At 40.8% G+C, this 17,929-nt stretch overlaps 1 protein-coding gene across 1 annotated transcript; it reads right to left on the bottom strand.

Moving 5' to 3' along the window:
• Positions 1 to 9,424: 9,424 nt before the first annotated feature.
• Positions 9,425 to 10,471, bottom strand: Taar9 (trace amine associated receptor 9). Its single transcript, XM_055599448.1, is given in 1 exon segment — positions 9,425 to 10,471. A coding segment is annotated over 1 exon segment (1,047 nt).
• Between the last annotated feature and the right edge of the window lie 7,458 nt (positions 10,472 to 17,929).

Genomic DNA, 17,929 nt, shown 5'->3' on the forward strand with positions numbered 1-17,929 from the left:
GGCCCAGCCCATTGCGGGTGGTGCCATCCCTGGGCTGGTGGTCCTGGGTTCTACAAGAAAGCAGGCTGAGCGAGCCATAGGGAGAAGCCAGTAGACAGCAGCCCTCCTTGGGCTTCTGCCTTAGCCCCTGCCTTACTTCCTGGCTTGTTTGAGTTTCTGCCCTGACTTCCTTAAGTGAAGGCCCTTTACCTGGCAGTGTTGGCGGAAATAAACTCTTTCCTCCAAAAGTTGCCTTGGTCACGGTGCTTTATCACAGCTGAGGGGGGGGGGGGGCGGGGGGGACTGCAGGCTCCATAGGAGGTGCAGAAATGAACCTAGAAGAGGTGAGAATCAAAACTCGGTTCTGACTGTCTTCATCAGCCTGGATCAAACTTGGGGGATTCTGATGCCAGTTGGTTTAATTTTAAGCATATTTAAAGACAATGGAATTTGGAAAAAGGTTTCCAGGCAACAAACCTTCCAGTTCCAGGTGCACAATAAAGCTTCAGATGGGACTAGGGTCGGCAGGCCGAAAAGAACATGTGACCGTTCCACTACGGGTGGACTCTGTTAACTGGGAGCCAGAGAAAACGCTCCAGGGAGGGAAGAGTCTAGAGCAGACATTCGGGGGGGATTTGGGTGAGGCCCGCCTCTACCGATAGCAAAAAGGTCACCGGCTTTCCGGTGGAACGCAGTTACTTTGTTCTGTCTCCTCCTCCGAGAAGGCGATCCTGTGGGTTTATCCTTCGTGGTTTCTGTGAATGCGAGGGCATTTGCCCCCTCCCGCCCCCAACACACAGCAATAGTAACCCTAACCAAGACACCTCTCAAACACACTAGGTAATTAATGGTAAGTAATTTTACCATCTCCCTACCTCGATGGTTATACTTTTCTGAATATTTTTATATGCACTGGAAACTGAGCATAAATCTGAGCAATCTAGTGCGACATTAATCTCTTACAGTCTCACTTGTGCTGGTTTCTTTCATGAGCCCTGTTTTCAGCGACCATTTATCGGGCTCTCCGGGAGTAAACGCACCAACTCTGGAACCGGAAGCACACAGGCTAGGAGGAACCTAAGCCTTCAGAAGATCTCTCGTAAATTTGCAGTGTTTGCGCTGTGCTGCGCACTGCTTTAATTACAGGAGCTCACTTGCTCTCCCCACATCCTGGGGAATCAGGCAGGACTGTCCCTCTGTTAGTGAGTGTACTTTTGTCAGAGGAGGTCAAGTGTCACACCTAATGTCATCATGCTCAGACGTGAGCACACACCACCCTGGAACTCAGAGAGTAAGAGATGAGGCTCAGTCATTCATGACAAGTTTTTTTTTTTTTTTTAACTTTATTCATTTAGCTGTTGCTTTATGTCTCAATCGTAGTCTCCATCCTCCCATCCTCCTGGTCCCACCCTCCCTCTTTCTTCCCTCCCTCCCTCTAAGAACCCTCCCATCGCTAATCCTCCCCAGCAGTTCAGGTCACATCAGGACTGAGCACATCCTCTGATGGCAAGTTCTTTAGAGCACAGGTTTTGATGCACATAAATTTCACATAAGTATTTCAAAGGAAAAGATGATTTTAATCAAGAAAACTATAATTAGAGATCAATACGCGTATATATATGTATGTAATGTGCTCGTTTGTGTATGTATGTGTATATGTTCATGTATGTATGAATATATGTGTGCATATGTACATGTGTGTGTGTGTTTCTGTTTTTTCCATTAATGTGACCACCTCTGTATTTGATCTTTCAGGTCTAATTATTAGGGTATTTCAGTGAGAATTTAGGAATAATGTAAGTAAAATTTTGCATTCAGTCAGTGTGATGTTTAGGTAGTGTACACTGGGTCAACCATTTGATTATCCCAATAGAAGTTGCTGCATCACTAATTTTAAAATATCTAGGCCTTGAGCCACATGGGATCTGACTCCTTCCTCTGTACTCCTCATGCTGCTGCTGCATGGTCCAGAAACTGATGTCATCTCTGGACCGTGCTCCACCCTCAGAACAACATAGATTCTGGTTGATCACTGCCTGCAATTTGCTCTCCCCATTTGGGAATATGGAGTCTGAATATAAAATCTGGAATCAAGTGATGATATTTTGTTGTACATTTTCTTTTTTTATAGTACAAGGTGAATGTATATTTTTATTTATTTTATTTTATTTTATTTTATGTGCATTAATGTGAAGGTGTCGGATCCTTTGGAATTGGCATTACAGACAGTTGTGAAGCTGCCATGTGGGTGTGGGAATTGAACTCGGCTCCTTTGGAAGAACAGACAGTGCTCTCTCTTAACCACTGAGCCATCTCTCCGGCCCCTGAATATTTTCATTACAGTAAATTTAAGTTTCTATAATGAAAGCCCACATATAGAGTTTGAGCCCAAATAGAATATTTAAGATATACTAAATACCCTAAGGCATCAGTTATTATTTATGTTGTGTTAAATGAATAAAGGAGATATCTCAAAACCTGTGACAACATACAGTGGAGTATTTAAATTATCCTGAAAAAGAATAAAGAACAGGCTTTAACCATCACGATTTTCATCTCCAGTTGTGCCAGGAGACTGACCAGTCAATCATGGTCAAGACTGACCATCTTGAATCATAAATAAAATTCAGGCACCAAAGCCCAATTGCAAGGCTCTACTACTGCTCCAGTTGCCGATCCAAAACGAACAGTTCTTATTTCATTTCATATATTGTTATATCTTGGTAATAGCCACTTAATGACAAGGCCAAGAATAGCTTCCAGTGTGTTTTATTGCATGACAGCCAGCCAGGGTGTAGGAGGTGAGGACCAGGCAACAGCAGCTTCAGCATAATTTCTGACCTAGAGTCTTGCACTGGCAGTTTATCAGGACTATGGGAAGTCAGGAGGGAAAATGAGGAGCTGGAGCTGCAAGAGGTTTTCTGTCTGTGAAAACAGTCACCTTTGATCTCATAAACCGATTGTCAACTGGAAGGTAATAAATACAGCAGCTTGTTGAAGGGAGTATGACCAGGCTCCAGTGAGTATATAGATAACACAAATTCTTCTCTCTCTCTCTCTCTCTCTCTCTCTCTCTCTCTCTCTCTCTCTGTTAGGGAGGAGGTCACAGGGTAGGGGAGGAGTGGATGGACAGGAAAGGACTGGGAAGCAAAGGTGGTAGAGGTGTATGATGTGAAATCCCCAAAGAATCAATAAAAATATTATTTTGGAAAAAGAAGGGAAGGAATGGATAGAATGAACATTGTGAGAGAGCCGGAATCCAAAGGGATAATGCTTCTATATAACACATATCCCATCCCTTCATTTCTGCTAAGTTCAGTCACCTGCCCCTAGACTTCTCTGAGTTTCTTCCAAATTACCTCTTCGACACTTGCTACCCTGCCACCCTCTTCCCACCTGGATTCGTCGACAGAATTGCGAGTCTCAGGATTAGGCATAGGCTGGTGTCGGAAAACTTTTGTTCGCCTACATAGAAAAGCCAGTCCTCCTACTCCCTCCCCAGATCCAAGTTATTTGTGCTGTAAAGATTACAATTCCTTGGAAGTCACCTGTGTTGGTTGAAGCGACGGGCCTATGAGAACTGATGTTCTCTGGGTCTACTTCCTGGTCTCCATCATGAGCATGACATAATGGTTTAGGACTGCTGGGAAGTGAATAGTTCAGTGTCTGTGGCACAAGTGTGCTGAACTGTAGGGCAGAGCATAAGGACCTCTGTGAGGACCGTCATATGCCCTGTAAAACAATCATTTCTGCCTAAGTGTAGGTTGAATGAGATTGCCCCCCCCCCCCCCAGTGGTGCATATGTTTGAATACTTGGTTGTGGGTTGGTGGGGAATTGTTTGGGAAGGATTAGGAGACAGGGTCTGGCTGGAGGAGCTGTGTCACTGGAGGTGAGCCTTGAGGCTTCAAAAACCCCTGTCAGTCTCTGTTAGCTCTGTGCACGGTCCTTATGGATGAAGATATAAGCTCTCAGCTACTGCTCCAACACCATGCCAGCCTGCCTGCTGCCATGATGGTCATGGACTCTCAGCCTCTGGAGCTGTGAGCCCAAATTAAATGCTTTCTTTTGTAAGTTCTTTTGGTCTTGGTGTTTCGTCACGGCAATTGAAAAGTAAGTGTGACACTAAGGAAGTGAGGCCATGCAAACGCTGACCTCCAGGAGAGACCACAAAAGACCGCAGAAAGCTTGATGTTTTAGATCTTTCCTATGCTTTGCCTTTACTTACCTACATTTTTTAAAGCTTTATTTATTATTTACATAACTTTCTGCCTGCACACCAGATCTTACTATAGATGGTGGTTGCTGGGAATTGAACTCAGGACCTTTGGAAGAACAGCGAGTGTTTTTAACCTCTGTGCCATCTCTCCAGTCTCTTACTCACATTTTTAAGTAAGTAGCTTTTCTTTCATTCATTTTCACTGTGTCCTAGGCCTTATAAAAACCGAAGGCAGATTTATGTATAAGGAAACATCAAAATAGTGTCAAATGCTGGGTTGGGCTCTTTCAACACTGTTGAACTGAGAAAAAGTCTTGGGTGACAAAAGTCAGAATCATCTGTAGGAAATTACGCAGCATACACCAAGCACTTCAGAGCAGAACTTAGTGATCATAATTATCAAAGTAGATCTCCCTTTACACCTCATGCCACAGAGACTTCTTGAGAAAAGTTCATAATGGTTGAAGTGGCTTGTCTGGCTGCCTAAAGATTCTAAGAGGGAGAAACTCCTTAAAAGTTCCCTTCTACAGAGGACAACTTCTTGAACAGAACACAAACAGCACAGGCTCTAAGAGTAACAATCAATAATTGGGACCTCATGAAACTGAAAAGCTTCTGTAAAGCAAAGGACACTATCTTCAGGACAAACAACACCTACAGACTGGGAAAGGATCTTCACCAACCCTATATCTGACAGAGGGCTAATATCCAGAATATATAAGAAACTTAAGTTAAACAAAATGTGTTTCTTAATTTATGACTTTTGAGGAAGTATTAACAATAAGAAAAAAAATTCTAACTCTGAAAACCCACATAGTATGAATGTACTGCCAGCTATTCATACAAATGCAATTTTATCTTGTAATTACATTGTCTTTATTCTTTACATTTGGATTCCAGATCTTCCTGTTGAGATCTGGACTTGATACTTCCTTATGCCAGACTTGTTTTTGAACTCATCTTATTGGGCATGCATTAAAAGACTCTTCAATGCAACATCTTGGCACCTTTTTTCTTACAGAGAACATTTATAAGGCTTGAAACAGGTTATGCTGCAGAGGTTTATCACCTCCGGTTTGAGAATCTACAGGTCCATTTTGCTTTGTAGGCAGCTCTGCACAGAGAACACTATTTTTACCCCCATTTTAGAGACGAGAACTCTCACACACACAAATGGTAAATGACTTAGCCCAAGTGAAGCCACTGAATGATGTAGACGGATTTGAGCATTTCAAACACGGGTGGTGAGGAGCTCACTCAGACCTTGGTCTTATGCACAGTTTTTTCAGACAGAGGAAAGTAACTGCTTCCAGAAGCAAACCTGCCATATGGACTCTTTACAGTCAATCTCTAAGATATTGGTTTGTTTGTTCTCTGTTAATGTAAGCGGAGATAACCTAATGCTAGGTTCTCCTCAAATATTAATCATTAAACATTTTACAAAACCAAATAAAGATGAAAAATGATGTAAGGTTTTAAGAATGAAAGACTAATGGATTATCACTATATGGGTGAAAATTTAAAACTTGGTAACTTGTTTGTTTTAATTTTTTTTTCAGTTTTAAAATTTGTAAGGCAATATTAAAAAAATATTTAAATAGAATGGATGAGACTTTACCAGCCAACCAAAATTGTGGACATTTAGCTTTTTCTGTAAACATACAATATTGTGATTTATAAAGGGCAGGAAAGTGAAAAATGTGGCACACAGTTGTATTATAACAAATAGTTTTTGCAGTATAGCTAATGACAAGATGTGTCTCAGCAATGAGAGTGCTCACTGCTCTTCCAAAGGACCTGGGTTCAATTCCTAGCACCCACATCAGACAGGTCACAGTCCTGTAACTCCTGCTGCAGGGCATCTAATGACCTTTTTTGGCTTCTACAGGATCTACACAAAGGGCAGACATTCATACAAACAGACATTCACACAGACAGACAGGCAGGCAAACAGGCCCTCACACACGCAAGTACACACTCACACATACAATATGTATATATAAATAAAATATAAGGTAAATGGAACTGGAAGAAACAGGGAAATGTAGAAAGAATGAATAAAACAACAGCTCTAGGATAGGTCATGTCTAGAGGGTTAATGTATGAAACAAACACTGTCAATTCCATTATATTTTATTGAATATGTTTATTAAATAAGTAGGTATCAGCCATTTTTAACAAAAATATAAGATGGTAGAAACACTGGTTGAGATCATGTTAGCATCATGGTGTATAAGCCTCAAAATAACATTTATTTTTTAACATAAATCATTTCTAACAATAAAAGAAAAACTATTATTATTGAACTAAATTTTCAAGATAAGTAGGGGTATGTGTGTTGTCTTTAATGCTCACCTTAAAATAATTTAATGTTGAAATTAGTATTTCTAGTATTGTTCTGTTCTGGGTTTTTTTTTTTTTTTTGAGAAATGTAATTCTTTCTGGTTGACCTCCAAATGTGTAAGAGTAAAACTGAGTCAAAGGCATGAGAGTGAAATAAACAGAAATACTGCTGTAAAAATAAAGACGTCATGAATCCCAGCCAGTTAGGCAGTTATTATGGCTTCTGTAACAAAGGGAACATTCTATTATAGCAATGCTCAGTCACACTGAAAGTTCTTAGAGGTCCAGGTGTGAATGGTTATTTTTCATTCATTCATTCATTCATTCATTCATTCATTCATTCATTTTTTAGCTGTGCTAGGAATGAGATCTCTGGCCTCACACATACAAGGCAAGCGCTCTATCGCTGTTCTATATTCCCAGTCCACTATTACTGTGTCTGTATTTTGTTACTGATGACCAATTAATAGCCTTACCACTAAATGATTGGAAAAGTTGTGATAATCTTTACCGCACTGGGGGACATTGTCCAATTGCTGATAATTTCTATAATATGTATGAGCATGTCTTTTAAATAATATTTTTAAAAACACACAGTTTTGTATAATATAATTGTCAATTTAAGTATCAACCTAAGAAAACATATGGAAACAAAAAGCAATTGTGAATTAAGTAACACTTTAGGACAGATTTTTATTTTATAGACACTTTAAATTTGTATTTTAAGAATAATTTCTATATTTGAGAGGCACTGTATTTCCTTAGCTACACCAGGGCTTAAGGGAATTAGCTGTTCTCTGTAATAGTGTGCAACCTTTTCTTGGACAGAAAATAACTCAAGACCTGCAAATCACTTGGTTGAAAGACCAAGTTCAGGACCCAACCCAGAAAGAGTGGATATCAGAGAGCAGAACTCATGTTCCTCTTCCATGGGTCTGGTTTGAACACATCTGCGGCTCTGCAGGGTCTTAGTGTGTGGATGTCAGATGCTTGCAGCTTGTTTCTAGGAATCAGAGTGTCATTGGAGAGAGGATAGAGCTGTGCTAACAGTCAGCTTGATCTTGAAGAAATAGACACAGAAGTGTTACCAGAAGACGTCCTTTGGAAGGATGCAGAGAGCATAGAAATAAGCAAGACAGTTGCTTGGGAGTACACTCCCCACTTAGTGATGTTGGGAAGACTGGAAAGCGTCTCTGGTTAGGATTTATTACTCTCGAAATCTGTTCGTCTAAGAATGTGGTCTACAGATTTAAAAAAATGAGCTAAAATTGAACGGAATTGCTTTGGGTTCTTTCCTCTGTTGCTTACGAGTGTTTTTACAAAGCTTATGTTTGCAGTGAAGGACAGAACACTCGTTGGTATAAAGACATATCTGCCTCACCGCCCAGGAGACACAAGCTTTGTGTTGCCTCTTAAGGAGTGAGAACATGAGAGCCTTACAGAGATTGCTTGAAAGGTGATCTGCAGAGCCCTGTGTGTGGCTGTTTTCTGAACCACAACCAGGTGTGAAAGATCATGTTCCCTTTCTCCTCTTTTTTGCCTCTTTGCTAAACATTCACTGCTCCACTGAAAGTCTATCAGCACCCAGACGTGACCAAGCTTAACTTTTCTGTGAGGTGTTTCTAACCTGGTCCATCTATAAAGAACGCAGCAGCTGTTCTGTGGAAGGCTTATGGAACTGCTTACTTAGAACCATTTCACTTTGTAACAAAAGCTCATTATAGAGTGGTTGGGTAATCGGCTACATTCAGGACCACCATTCAAGTACATGAGGAAAATAATATCCTTATCCCAGTTGTTTTCAGGTTCAATCTGTGTCTTGTAATAGACAACACAAATTTCAATCAAAATAAATTATAAGGCATATTGATTGAGAAACTGACTAGAAAGTGGGAGCATATGTTTGAGTTTTTGTTGTATTAAAACAACCATTGGCTCACTTTGTTTTTATGCATTATCGATACCAAATGTGCTTTCTTTGACTCAAAGACAGACCTCAAAGGTTAAAACACACTCATTTGAATTAACATTTTAAAATACAAAATTTGCATCTTATCAAATTCTAACCAAGTGGACAAGTGAGAGGCAGATTCTCTGAGTTCATGGAAAGCCTGGTTTACACAGCAAGTGCCAGGCCAGCCCAGGCTACAGAGTGAAACCCTGTCTCAAAAAAGAAAAAAATAAATAAAGACGACCAACAAGCACCCTTCCACATCTCCTAAACAAGTAGACAGGCCCTCTGTTTATTCATATGCAAATACTTCAATAATAAAATATATTCTCTAGAAATCAAGTTGGGTCATGGTGTGAGCACATGCCTTTTGTGTGAACCTGTCTCTGTGAAATTAAGCGAACGGGTGATTTGCAGGGCTCCAGAGATGTAAGGCTTTGGATATTTTTAGATGCTTTTCAGTCACTCGGGTGCTCTACAATACGGCTCACTACAAAGTTCTTTGAGGTTAAAATTAAGCATTTTAAGAATATGAAATTATATTTACTTCTCATGCAAAATATACTTTAAAGAAGGCCCAGTCCCCTGAAAAATGTAATTCTGTATTTCTAAGAGCTTCTTTTCCTTTATGTTATTGTCAGCATCTGAAAACTCACCGAGGGTGGGAGAGGAGGGACAATCCTTCAAATTATTTGAAGATACAAGTAGAGATTTCAGAGCAAAGGAAAAACATTAAGCAAAAACACAGCATTGGAAGGAAGATCTGTTAATAACAGATCTGACCTCTGATCAAGTGTCACTCAGCCTATGAGGAGAAAATGCTTCAGAGCAGCCTGCTACCTGATGAATGATTGTGGGACCTTCCTAGGTCAGAGTGTTTATTTCTGCCTCTGATTAAACCCCAGTCAGACTTTAAATCTCTGCAGCGGTAGTTTTAACCTGCACCCGCCTCTTCAGAGAATAAATTAGTTGTTGATGAATCAGCCTGGAAGACTTTGCCACTCATAATGAGTTTTATTGCCTTGCGAAACCAAGGATAAAAGAAGGCATATATCAAGGGGTTCATGGCTGAGTTGTAATAAACACACCACACTAATATCTCATAGACGTAGGCTGGTGTTATGAAGTTCATGTAGGCATCAATCACAGCATCAACAGTATAAGGCAGCCATGATACAAGGAATGCTGCCATGGCAATCCCCAAGGTTCTGGCAGCCTTCCTCTCTCTTTTGGCTACTCTCTCCTTGTAGCTCTCCGAAGATGCCTGAGCTGGATTGGCTGTGCTCTCTATCTTCCTAGCCTGGTGCTTTGCCACCAAAAATATCCTGCCGTAGAGGAACACCATGACAACCGTGGGCAGGAAGAATAAAAGGAAACACAGTAAAACCCAGTTTTGATTCAGTGGAGCCTGGCAGCCTCCCACACAGGTCAGAGCGGCCACCAGTTCCTCGATCCCTTCTTCGTTGGCTCCTGTGTAAAAGATGGAAAAGCTGTAGGTGACAGAAAAGAACTAAGAGAGAGCAATGCAGATTCCTGAGACAGGGACGGTGAACTTGGTTGGATAGGCCAGCGGGTCCGTAACGGCAACGTACCTGTCGATGGAGATGCAGCATAAATGGAAGAGCGACGCGAAGCAGAAGGAGGTGTCAAAACACGTGTGGAACTTACAGTAACTCTCCCCGAAGTACCAGCAGCCCTCCACAGACCTCACCGTGCTGAAGGGCATCACTGTCACGCCCACCAGGAAGTCGGCACAGGCCAGGGACGCCACCAGAAAGTTCGTAGGCGTGTGTAGCTGTTTAAAGTGCAGGATGGCAGTCAGGACCAGGAAGTTCCCAAACACTGCCAGCACGGCTCCCAAAGCGAGGACCGCGTAGAGGATGGCTCGAGGCCAGGGTGAATAGGCACTTTTGACGCAGGATCCGTTCACGTTCTGATAGCAGAGCTCCACGAGGTCCTCTGGGGGGAAGTTGCTTGCCATTGCCTTCGCCCTTGATAATTTTAAACGTCCCAGATTTCCATCCTAGCAATCTAAAACAAAACAAAACAAACAGATAAACAAACAAAAAAAACGGGGTGACAACTTCAACGGCTCCTGACAGAAAACAAAAGCGGAAAGAAAAGCTCTAGTTAAAATAGTGCTAACCTTTACACTTACACCTTTATGTGCTGTCCGCTCCCGTGTTGGTGGTCCCCAAAAGCACTCTAAAATCGTTGGTTGATAGAAACTTGCTGCAGAAAGCCATCTTAAAAGTCAAACGTATTACTAAATAAAGGACCAGCAATACCCATAGCCTAACGTAGAATTTATTTTATATTATTATATTATCACTTATTGTTGCTGTATTATTCACAATACAGAATTAAATTCAGATAAGGTATTTTTGTGGGTGTCACCTCACCTTTGGAAAGTCTCACCTGTGGCCACCTGGAATGAGAAATAGCTTGGCCACAAACGGCTGAATTTTATTTACTAGTCGTCTCCCCAGAGTGGCTACCGTGTTGGCGATCAGCAACTCAACTCTGCTTTTTTTTTTTTTTTTTTTTTCAAACTGGAAAAACTAAATCACATATCCTTCAAATCACAACTTCAAAGTCCCCATAGTATAGAGTGTGAAGGCTGAGAAGAGTTTTTGCCTTAAGCACGCTTGAGGAATGTGCTTCAACTATGCCTTATGCATTCAGTTTTTCTCTTTCTTTTTTCACCCAGATGATGTGAGCAGCTGGAAGTGACTGGAAACCTATTACCAAATGGCTACTAGCATAATCAATAGGAAAGCATTTCCCAGGCAAATAGCCTCTGTGAGTTGTCTAAAATCAGTAAGAATTTTTTTCTTTTTAAATAAGCCATAACTAGCCTCACCTTTTGTTCTGGAAGCAGGAAGTTTAGTTTTAAACCCACCACACAGGTGTGGTGACAGCTGGGAGTGACGGGTGGGGGGGGAAGTGATGCCTGCACATCTGCTCCGTCCCACAAGTGTCAAGGCATGCTGCCATCACGCTGCACAAATAGCTCCTGTAGGTGTTTGAGTTTGTTCTTAGAGGGCTTTTCTAAGTACCCCGGATAAGCGAATGATTGGCTTCTACTTGGTGAATATGAAATACCTCCATTTGAATATTAATCTCTCTACTAGAGAATAGACGGCACCCATTGCCATTCATTCCGTGGCATGCACCTGTTAAAAATTCAGTTATAGACAGATATGTGTGTCTTTCGCTTTTATTAGTTTTAGGTCATGGCTTTCCCCATCCAAAGATTTTAAATGACATGTGTGCTGTTTCATGCTTCACAAACATATTTTCTTGACTTTGATTTCCCATTTATACTTGAGCTCTACTCGGTTCGTTGTTGCAGAATTAACTACCCTCTTGGCACAGTGTCTCTGGTCACTCTTGGGCTCCCCCAGATGGTAAATCTAACGTGTTCATAGATCAGCTACATTGATGACGTATTTTCTGCTTCTATTCCCACTCTTCAAGTAAAGTTCATACATGTCTTATTTCACTCCCAGGCGAGCTAAAGGCATTTCACTCCAGGTGGTACCCTGTCTCAGAGTTTAAAATACTGGTGTAATGAATTCTGTAACTTCAATCCTTGGATTCTGCCCCACTCCACTGACTTTCCCAGTCCTCTATCCTTGAGCCCTAGAGGGCAGCTGCAGTCTCAACAATGTCTTATCCTGGCCCTTACCTAGAAGCAAAGACACGGGAGCAAGAAAGAATACTTCCAAGATCCATATTGTTGGTTAATGATGTTCTTCATGTATGAGAGGAGTTAGGAGTTCTTAAAATTGGCTTTCCCAGCAGTGGAATAGGGGAGAAGGTAAAGAGATAATCAAACACATTTTTATGCCAGAAACTAAGAAGAGGATCCTCTTCTTTTTTTTAATTTTTTTTACTATTAATTATACTTTATTCATTTTATATTTCCCCATAAGCCCCTCCCTCCTCCCCTCCTGATCCCACCCTTCCTTCCCCTTCCTCATGCATGCCCCTCCCCAAGTCTGATGATAGGGGAGGTCCTCTTCTCCTTCCTTCTGATCTTAGTCTATCAGATCACCTCAGGAGTGGTGAGGATCCTCTTCTTAATGTCAAGGCATTTCATAAGGACCCCACTGCCAGTGCAAATAGGCACTTAGAATACAAATCTCCAATGCCAAAGTAATAATAAAGAATGAAAAATTATAGGTACTGAGAAATGGGACCAAATCAGGCCATACTAATTAAGGATAGATCTGTCTATAAGATATAGACAGCTAGTTTAGTTAAGTAAGAGAGTGTGAATTGTATAACACTCAATTGTGGTGATGTATTTTCGGAAAATATCTCCTCTTGCTTACAGAGACTGAACATCTACCAGACCTTCCTAGCAGTTGAGTTAATAATATGCCTTGACAAGGCTGCCCACTCTCTCCATACCTCTTTAACATAGTACTTGAAGTCCTTGCTAGAGCAATAAGACAATGAAAAGAGATCAAGGGGATTCAGTTCAGAAAGGAAGAAGTCAAATTATCACTATTTGCAGATGATATGGTAGTATACATGAGTGATCCCAAAAATTCTACCAGAAAACTCCTAGAGCTGATAAACACCTTCAGCAAAATGGCTGGATACAAAATCAATTCAAAAAAATCAATAGCCCTCCTTTATACAAAAGACAAAAGGGCTAAGAAAGAAATTAGGGAAACAGCACCCTTCACAATAGCCACAAAGAAGATAAAGTATCTTGGTGTAACTCTAAACAAGCAAGTCAAAGACTTGTATGAAAAAAAATATCCAGTCTCTAAAGAAAGAAATAGAAGAAGATATCAGAAGATGGAAAGATCTCCCATGCTCACGGCTTGGCAGGATTAACATAGTAAAAATGGCCATCCTACCAAAAGCAATCTACAGATTCAATGCAATTCCCATCAAATTACTAACACAATTCTTTACAGACCTTGAAAGAAAAATTCTCAACTTTATAAGGAATAACAAGAAAGCAGAATTGCTAAAACAATCCTCTACAATAAAAGATCTTCTGGAGATATCTTCATCCCTGATCTCAAGCTCTACTAGAGAGCAACAATACTAAAAACTGCATGGTACTGGCATAGAAACAGAATGGTGGATCAATGCAATCAAATAGAAGACCCAGAAATAAACCCATACACTTATGGACACCTGATTTTTGACAAAGATGCCAAAACCATACAATGAAATAAAAATAACATCTTCAACAAATGGTGCTGGACTAACTGGATGTCTACATGTAGGAAAATGCAAATAGATCCATACTTATCACTCTGCACAAAACTAAAATCCAAGTGGATCAAAGACCTCAATATAAAAACGGACACACTAAACCTCTTAGAAGAAAAAGTGGGCAAGACCCTGAATTCATTGGCACAGGAGACAACTTCCTGAACAGAACACCAACAGCACAGGCTTAAAGAGCAACAATCAAAAAATGGGACCTCATGAAACTGAAAAGCTTCTGTAAGCAACGGACACTGTCATCAGAAGAAAACAACAGCCTACAGACTGGAAAAAGATCTTCACCAACCCTATATCTGACAGAGGACTAATATCCAGAATATATAAAGAACTCACGAAATTAAACAGCAACAAATCAAGTAATCCAATTAAAAAACAGAGTACAGATCTAAACAGAATTCTCAATAGAGGAACATCAAATAGCAGAGAAATACTTAAAGAATGCTCAACATCCTTAGTCATCAGAGAAATACAAATCAAAACGACCCTGAGATTTCACCTTACACTCATCTGAATGGCTAAAATCAAAACCTCAAGTGACAATACATGCTGGAGAGGATGTCGAGAAAGGAGAACTCTCCTCCATTGTTGGTGGGAATGTAAACTTGTACAACCACTTTGAAAATCAATCTGGCACTTTCTCAGACAATTAGGAATAGTGCTTCATCAAGATCCAGCTATAGCACTCTTAGGCATATATCCAAAAGATGCTCCAGTACACAAGGACATTTGCTCAACCATGTTGGTAGCAGCTTTATTCATAATAGCCAGAACCTGGAAACAACCCAGATGTTCCTCAACTGAAGAATGGATACAGAAATTGTGGTACATTTACACAATGCAATACTACTCAGCAATTAAAAACAAGGAAATCATGAAATTTGCAGGCAAATGGTGGGATCTAGAAAAGATCATCCTGAGTAAGGTATCCCAGAAGAAGAAAAACACACATGGTATATACTCACTTATAAGTGGATACTAGACCTATAATATAGGATAAACATACTAAAATCTGTACATCTAAAGAAACTAAACAAGAAGGAGGGCCTGGGGTAAGATGATCAATCCTCACTTAGAAAGACAAATGGTAATCAAAGAGCAGGCCAATCAGATTATGTCAGAGGCAGTCCCTCTTCCCATTACTAGGTAACCCACTTGGACACTGACCTGCCATGGGCTACATCTGTTCAGGGGTTCTAGGTTATCTCCATGAATAGTCCTTGGTTGGAGTATGAGTCTGTGGGAAGTTCCCTGTGTTCAAATTTTCTGGTTCTGTTTCTCTCCTTGTGGAGTTCCTGTCCTCTCCAGCTCTTACTATTTCCCACTTCTTACATAAAATTCCATTCACTCTGCCTGACAGTTGGCCATCAGGCTCAGCATCTGCTTTGATAGTCTGCAGGGCAGAGGCTTTCAGAGGCCCTCTGTGGTAGGTTCCTAGTTTGTTTCCTGTTTTCTTCTTCTGGCTTTCAGAGGCCCTCTGTAGCAGGTTTCTAGGTTGTTTCCTGTTTTCTTCTTCTTCTGATGTCCACCCTCTTTGCCTTTCAGGTGGGGATTGAACATTTTAGTTAGGGTCCTCTCTCTTGCTTGGTTTCTTTAGATGCATAGATTTTAGTGGGTTTGTCCTATGTTGTATGTCTATATGAGTGAGTATATACCGTGTGTGTCTTTTTGCTTCTGGGACAACTCACTCAGGATGATCCTTTCCGGGTCCCCCTGAGGGGGGAGCAGCGCTACCAGGCCACAGAAGAGGACAATGCAGCCACTTTTGACGAGAACTGATAGACTAAGATCAGAAGGGAGAGGAGAACCTCCCCTATCAGTGGACTTGGGGAGGGGCATGCATGCAGAAACGGGAGGGAGGATGGGATCGGGAGGGGAGGAGGGAGGGGCTAATGGGGGGATACAAAATGAATAAAGTGTAATTAATAAAAAATTTAAAAAAGGTTAAAAAAAGAAAGACAAATGGGATGGACATCGGAAGTAGGAGAAAACAAGCAACAGAACAGGAGCCTACCACAGAGGGTCTCTGAAAGACTCTACCTAGCAGTGTATCAAAGCAGATACTGAAACTCATAACCAGACCTTGGGCAGAGTGCAGAGAATTACATGAAAGAAAGAGAAGTTAGTAAGATCTGGAGAGGACAAGAGCTCCACAAGGACCAAATATGTCAGGGCACAGGGGTCTTTTCTGAGACTGATTCTCCATCCAAGGACCAGGCATGGAGATAACCTAGAACCCCTGCTCAGACATAGACCATGGCAGCTCAGTGTCCAAGTGGGTTTTCCTAGTAAGGGCAACAGGGATTATCTCTGACATGATGTCAGTGGCTGCCTCTTTGACCTCCCCACCATCAAGGGAGGAGCAGCCTTGCTAGGCAACAGAGGAGGACATTGCAGCCAGTCCTGAAGAGACCTAGTAAGCTAAGGTCAGATGGAAGGGAAGGAGGACCTCCCCTATCAGTGGACTTAGAGAGGGGCAGGGAGGAGATGAGGGAGGGAGGGTGGGGTTGGGAAGGAATGACAGAGGGGGCTATAGCTGGGATACAAAGTAAATAAACTGTAATTAATATAAAAAATAAAAATGTAATAATCATAAAAAGAAATAATTTTGATATTATTTCAAAAGATGTTATGATGGGAAAAAAATCCCTTTGAGTACATAAGCTAAAAGCAACATAGTTGTCAAGAAGTGGCATGCAATTAAAAAAGAAAAAAGAAGTGCATGTACTTAAGTCATTTTGTAGATTGATGTGCTATAGTACATGAATGTGTCATTTAAATAAAGCCTGAGGAGATGCAAACATCTGGGACATATTTCTCCCACTCAATTAGATGTCACTTTCAAATATGGGAACTTCCTTCTACAAACTAACTTTACTTTCATAGTTTGGGATTAAAGATATGTTCCACCACACCTGGACCTAAGCTTTTTGTTACATGAAACTTGTTCTATACCAGTCTGGCCTTGAATTCAGAGATCTGCTTGCCTGTCACACATTTTGACCAAGTGAGCTCCATTCTAGAGAGAGAAGTTTGTTTTAAAATTCTTAAAACAATGAATGAAACACAGTACGTAAAGTAACTGAAGGACAGAAATTACATAACCATTTCTATTGATGCCAAAAGAAGCATTTGGCAAAGTTTAACATGCCTTCATGATAAAAAGTCCTGGGAACATTAGAAATGAGTAGAGAATATTTCAAAATAATAAAACCATAGCAACTGTGGTAGTTTGAATGATAATGGTCCCCACAGGCTTATATATTTGAATGCTTGGTCCCCAGTTAGTGGAATTGTTTGAGAAGGATTAGGAGGTGTGGCCTTGTTGGGGTGGGTGTGGTCTTCTTGGAAGTACTGCGTCACTGGAGGTGTGCTTTGAGGTTTCAAAAGCTCATGTTTCTCTCTGCCTGCAATTTATGGATAAAATGTAAGCTATCTGCTGCCTCTCCAGCACTGTGCCCTCCTGCCACCATGCTCCCTGTCAAGACGATCCTGGACTAAACCTCTGAACCCAGTTAAATGCTTTCTGTTACAAGTTGCCTTGGTCATGGTGTGTTCTCATAGCAGTAGAATGGCAACTAAGATAGCAACCTCATATTAAACAAAGCCAATAAGAGGATGTCCTCCAAGACCTGGAAAGAGACAAGCAAGCCTGCTCTCCACTTTCATGTTCAGTGTAGTACTGGAAGTCTTAGCTATAGCAATCAGACAGGACAAAGATATGAAGGAAACAAAAATAGGAAAGCAAGAAGTCAAAGTCTCCACATTTGCAAACATTTAGAAAGGAGACCCAAAGAGGGTGATAATAGGTGACAGGGGAGGATGGAAAGTAAGAAATAGGACACATGGGTTGGGAAAAAGGACATAAAGGTAATTTGTTTTCTAGTTTTAATTCTGGAGTGTTTTCTTGTTATTTGTTTTTGTTTTCTTTTTTTATAATTGATAGTGAAAGTATGAAACCCCGAGCGAAGCCCCATAACTTTAGAATGACAATTCTGAAAGCACAGCATGATATTTCTATTTGTGAGTTCATTGCAACAAAATGATTTTCATTTAAGAAATGATATGATTTTTAAAGACAAAAAAACAAAATCTTGTTTCCAGGCACCATTTTCTTGCTCCTGAGGAAAATCCTCGCATTAGTTAGAAATAACGTACATAACGACAATATAAACTATATTTG

This window comes from Psammomys obesus, unplaced genomic scaffold, assembly GCF_907164565.1.
Source record: "Psammomys obesus unplaced genomic scaffold, mPsaObe1.curated_primary_1811, whole genome shotgun sequence".
In the NCBI taxonomy this organism is placed as follows: Eukaryota; Metazoa; Chordata; class Mammalia; order Rodentia; family Muridae; genus Psammomys; species Psammomys obesus.